Consider the following 6,000-nt stretch of genomic DNA (forward strand, 5'->3'; position numbering starts at 1 on the left):
ACTTCTGGGTATACACCCAAAAGAACTGAAAGCAGGGACTCAAACAGGTATCTGCACAGCTATGTTCACAGCACCATTACTCACAACAGCCAAAAGTAACCCAATGTCAGCCAATATGGATAAACAAAATGTGGCATAGCTATACAATGGACAATGGAGCATTACTGAGCCTTACAAGGGAGATTCCAACACATACTACAACGTGGATAAACCTTGGGGTACTGCGCTAAGAGCAAAGGACAAGTCCAATGTGGTCCCACTTAGATGAGTATTCAGAGTAGTCAAACTCTTATGACAGGAAGTGGAACGGTGGTTGCCAGGACTGGGCCAGTGTGTGTGGAGCGAGGGGAGATGAGGCGGTTGTTTAACCAGTACAGCTTCAGTTTTGCAGGATGAGAAGAATTCTGAGGGTGGATGGTGGTGAGAATTGCACAATAATGTGAATGTATTTGATGCCACTGGGACACAAAAACAGTTAAAATGGTAAACTACCCATATATTTTTCAATTTAAAATAAAGTTTAAAGCACATTAAAAAAAAAAAAAAAAACCTATTCCCAAAGTTAAATCCAATGGCTGTGTCTTAGTCCTCACTCCCACCCTCAAGAGTGCCTGATACTGCTGACTGCCCCGCCTCAAACACTTCCCCTGGCTGCACGTCACCATAATCTCCTGGTGCATTTTTTCCTTCTATCATTTCAATACCAGCAGCCCTTAGGATTCTACCCCAGGCCCTCTTCTCATTCCTCACACACTCTATTATGTTGTGACCCCGTCTGGGTCTCTATGCCAGCGACAACCATGTCTAACCCTCGCCTCTTTACTGCTCATAAGACTGGAAATCTACTGACAGGTCATTGCTCTTGGCTGTTTCAAAGACACTTCTAAAACTTCATCATGTCAAACCACGATGTGTCCTCCTGACCTTGCATAAGTCCTAACAGGCCGCACAGGTAAAGGGTAATCTGTGTCTTGGCCACGAACTGATCTGCACGGTGGCGGATTGCCTCAGGGAGAGAGGATGGGAAGCAGAGGCTTGCAAGGAGCTGCAACGAGACCACCTCCCACCCACCTCCCTGTCGACCCTGGGAGGCTGTCATGAGGCAGTTCCTTACCGCCTCTTCTGGGTTCTGGGAAGGTGTAGAGCTTTCTTCCCGGCCCGCAGAGAAGGGAGCTACAGCATATGAAAGCACAGAACTACAGTGTAGAATTGGTTCCTCAGTAACAGGGTATTCCACAACTCCTGCTGCAGTCATCTGGCACCTTCTGTATCAGTGTTGTCCTTTTAGGTGTGTGGGATAAGGACCACAGGCAGCTGGCACCTCCTGCTGATCTTCCTTTTTCTGTATAGGTACTAACCTGTCTAAATCTGAACGTGGTTCACTGTATCTCTATTGGCTCAGCCACTCAAAAGTTGCTCTGTCTCATATATGCATGTGCCAGACATCTACCCACACACACACCGCCTCCCAGTTCCCTCACCTGTGTCCTATCAGTGTCACTCCAGGCCACCCCATCTAAGTGAACCTGTCTCAAATGGCTGGCCTGAACATGTATCTTCCTTCTTCATCCTTCCTCTTCCATTTACATGTGATCACAAATTCCACTGATCTCACCTTCCAAACATCTCCAGATTCCATCTACGCTGCTACAAACTATCCTACCCCAGGCGGCCAACAGTACTCAGCTAAGTTACTCCACATCTCACTGGTCTCCCTGCCTCCAGTCTTACTCACTCAAACCCTTCCTTCGCAGCACAACCAGGGTGATGTTCTATCACTGCAAATGCTACCAGGCCATCCTAACCTGTGGGATCACAGGTTCTGAACTTAGATTTAGGAAAACTAGTAACCACACATGAAGTTTGACATGACAGCACTAGTTCGTGGGCAGTGGGGCTCAGTGACGCCTCAGCTGAATGATAAACAAGAATACCTTCTTCAGGACGCCTCACCTAAGCAGAGACTGGTCAGCCACACGACCAGACTCACTCTGCCAACCATGTCTAATGCTTAAACTCTACCTCCCCTTACTCTAGCCTATGTTTTTTACCAAATCAATTCCCTGCAGCAGAAAACAATTCATAAAACTGAACCCAACAAATGATCCAGAAATACACAGGAAGGAATACATCAGTACCGATGATGAATTTCATGTCTTGCCCAAAGGAAATTAACATGGCCCAGTCACCTGTTCTTTTGCGTGTTTCTGTTGCTCTCTTCTTTGGCGTTCTTCTTCATCTACCTTGCTGACAACTATGTATCGCTCCTTCTAAAAGACATGAAGCACATACACAATTTGCTAGAAGCAACTTGACCCCCAAAATTCAGACTGTTAACTACCATTAGAAGGTATCATTTTTATTACTGAAGTCTTCCATAAGCCACACACAACAGAAAGTATTCTGAAATACCACAAAAAGTTGTCGCTGGGACCAGCAGTTGGTGTAATGGCTATGTCGCTGGACTCCCATGTAGTTGACCATGGTTTGAGTACTGGACCCGGTGATTCAAACTCCCGCCAGGCGCGTGTCATGTGTGCCCAAGATCCCGAGAGGAGAATGGAGGAGAAGAGATTGCAGCGTGGCCATCTCCCGTGGGGGGGTGATCTCTCACTTTTTGTCTCTCTGTCTCTCTCTTTCTGGCGAGCGCACATGCCCTATAGCAAAACTTCTCCCAAAAAAAAGAAAGTAAAAAAAAAAAAAAAAAAGTTGGCACACTACAAACCAAAATGTTGCCTCTGTGTTTCCATGACATTTTCTCAGGATTTATTAATTTGACCCACAGATGTCAGTTAAAAGTCCCAACGATCTATGAGAGCAACATATTTTCTATGATGAACTAAGAACACCGTATTTTAAACATGAATTTCTAAACAGTTTTAAAGTAAAATTTCTATATCATATTTTATGAACATAAGAAAAAAATTCCTGAATTTTCAGGTAGCGTGCCAGAAACTAGTGCTATCTTTCTTACATATTGCATGTATCTATGAAACGTGCCACAAAACTTTCTATGTCAAAGTTTGAGACTTACCTTCTAGCAAGATTGTCTTTAATTTATTTAACCTTTATTTGATTTAGAAGCAACAACTACATTGTAAATGTCTAAACTTCTGCAGAAAAAACCTACCACCAGCCACCCCATCACCCAGTCATGGTTTGACCAGTGTACTTTGGGAATACACGACAACAGCTATGCTTATGCTTATGATTCAGATTCTAAAATATCATTTCACCTGCCTACATGACATAAAGCCATTAAAAAATTTTTGTTTTTTAAGAGGGAAAGTGAGAAATCACTGCCCAGGGGATGGTTAACCCACAGTCCCTTCTCCTCCATCTTCCTCTTAGGATTCTGGGCACACTCACACATGCACCCAACCCAGCATGCTTTCCAACCAGCAAGGTCAGGGACTCCAACTGCACAGCTGGGCAAGAAATTTTTCTTGAATGCCACAGGGCACTTGCACACATGAGGTGGGGGAGGGGGGACGAAAGTAACCCCAAATGATCCTGCCTCCTCCATCCCATCAGGATCTTAGGCACACGCAGGCACACACCCTGTGTCCTTCAAGCTACTCAGGCTGAGATTCAAAATGGGGCCAGCCAGGTGGAATCAAGCTCCCTCTGCACAGCACTTAACTGTACACTTCAGGGCTGGCTCAAGCCATTTTTGTCATGCACACCATTATAGCCTTCTGCCATAGTAAGAACATAAGCTAGCGTTGTATACTTGCAGCTTTATAGTACATGTTCACTTCTGGTTTATACACTGAAATACTATGAAAAAGCTGTAAGAGATCAGCAGCATGCTCAGTCCCAATGTACAAATGAGGAAAATGAGGCTTAGAGAAGTTAAATGACTCGCCCAATGACACCCAGCACAGAGGAAGTAGAGTCAAGATTTAAATTATGACTTTTAACACATCTGTGTATCTCTCACTGCATCTGTTTAATGTTGGCCCTGGATAATTCTTGGGGTTACCTTTTCAGTTTCTAGAGTCTCAACATGAATGCCTTTGGGATACCTAAAGAAAAGAAGCAAAATATGTTATCAGTAGATGAGTCAATGACAGCTAAAATCCAAAGTGTTTTAAAAGCAACTAACCAGCTATAAACGAAATATGAATTAACTATCGTTACAACAAAGATCGTACAGAAAGCCTATTCTTTAACATTTCAGCTGATAAATGTTTCCTTGATACCACTCTTAAATAGGTAGGAAACATATCTGACTTAAAATTAATTATTGTAGCACTCAGGCATTTTCTAAAATGTCTTGCATCTTGTAAAACAGTGAACTCATTACCACCAACAAACTTTGCTTACAAGTATAATAATTTGCTACCCAAATTGTTGACATTCGTTGTAGATTGTATGGGATGTGCAAAGACAAAGTTGCAATGGCCAACTGTGTTGTAGTTTGGCAAGGTAAGCATGAGCTGAGAAGGAGAGGAATCTGTTATGCACACAGAGTTGCAAGGAAACATGACAGGAAAGGAGCCTGGGCAAACTAAACCATGGCCCTTTCCTGTTCTGTACGAAGGGTATTCCCAGCACACATCACTGGCAGATTCTAATACAAGAACAAGGTCCTCAAAGTCAAATAGAAATGTCCAGCTACTTAATGCCAATGCTCAATTTTTGAGTTATAGATCCACTTGTAAATGCAAGAAAGTCAAGGGAAACATCTCCAGAGAAAAAAACAAACATGAAATTTTGGATGTTATTTCAGGAGACTCATAGACCTCTTAAAACCCATCCACAGTCTAACTTCAAGTTAAGAGCCCTACTGTAGAAAAAGCACTCATCTGAGTATTTTCTAGATCTTAAAACCAAATCTTTATTGTATACCTTTAAGGGAAAAAACAATATATATTCAAAGCTTAATGAATGAAACCAATGTGACAATCAAACCTTGAAAAACTTCAAAGCACCTGTTAAAAAGTGATAACAAAGGAGATAAAGTAAGTATTCAACTAAAAAAGTAGGGGGAATTTGGTCAAATCACTAAGAACTGCAGAATTTTCAAAAAAGAAATGAAACCTAAGAGATAATATTAGTTTGAAATCCTGGCCCCCAGAGTTCTTGCATAGGATATAAACACTTACTTCCAGCTCAGAGTCTGATAAATTAGTTTTCTTTGAAACCTATAAAAACAAAGAAACAAAAAGGTAAAAATTTGGACTCATTAAAGATAAACACTAGGGAGACTGGTAGGTAGAGTGGTTAAGGCACTGGACTCCCACATGGACAACCACATTTCAAGTCCCAGACCTGGTGGCTTCCTTTCTCACTTTCCCTCTTTCTCTTTGTCTCTCTCTGGTCAAATTTTGTTTTGTTTTGTTTTGTTTATTTTGTTAAGGCCATGTTTTATTTGCTGATTAATGGACAAAAAGCAATATAATTTATTTTCAAGTATTTTCTTGAAAGTCTGTGCTCATAAAAATCATGAAAAGTTGCAAAGACTGTTAAATCACTGAAACTTTAAATATATATTACACAATTCTCCCTGGTTGAATTAAAAAATAATAATAAAAAATAAAATTTTTTCAACAACTTTCTTTTTTTTTTTTTTAAGAGAAATGTTTGCTATAAGGCATGTGCACTCAACGTTGAGACAGAGAAAAACAGAGAGACAGAAAGCAAGAAATCATCCCCCCAGGAGGTTTGGCCATGCCACCAATCCCTTCTCCTCCATTCTCCTCTCAGGATTTTGGGCAAACACACACACATGCCCAGCATGAGTTTTAAGCTACCAGGTCCAGGACTCGAACTGTGGTCAACTACATAGGAATCCAGTGACATTAGCCATTATGCTATCTGCTAGTCCCTAAAGTAATTTTGTTTTATTTTTTTGTTTTTTTTTTGGAAAGATTTTCACTGTAGGGCGCGTGCGCTCGCCAGACAGACAGAGAGACATAGAGACAGAAAGCGAGAAATCACCCCCCAGAGGGGATGGTCACGCCGCAATCCCTTCTCCTCCATTCTCCTCTCGGG

At 41.8% G+C, this 6,000-nt stretch overlaps 1 protein-coding gene across 1 annotated transcript in view; it reads right to left on the reverse strand.

Moving 5' to 3' along the window:
- Nucleotides 1-6,000, reverse strand: part of PARN (poly(A)-specific ribonuclease) — a 190,185-nt gene that overhangs the window by 164,842 nt on the left and 19,343 nt on the right. The window contains exons 9-11 of the mRNA XM_006146547.3: nt 5,112-5,150; nt 3,986-4,028; nt 2,190-2,270 (exon numbers count right to left, since the gene is read on the reverse strand). Coding sequence (XP_006146609.1) covers nt 2,190-2,270; nt 3,986-4,028; nt 5,112-5,150 — 163 coding nt within the window. The remainder of the gene's footprint in view (nt 1-2,189; nt 2,271-3,985; nt 4,029-5,111; nt 5,151-6,000) is intronic.

This window comes from Tupaia chinensis, unplaced genomic scaffold (genome assembly GCF_000334495.1).
Source record: "Tupaia chinensis unplaced genomic scaffold, TupChi_1.0 Scaffold000182_1, whole genome shotgun sequence".
Lineage (NCBI taxonomy): Eukaryota > Metazoa > Chordata > Mammalia > Scandentia > Tupaiidae > Tupaia > Tupaia belangeri.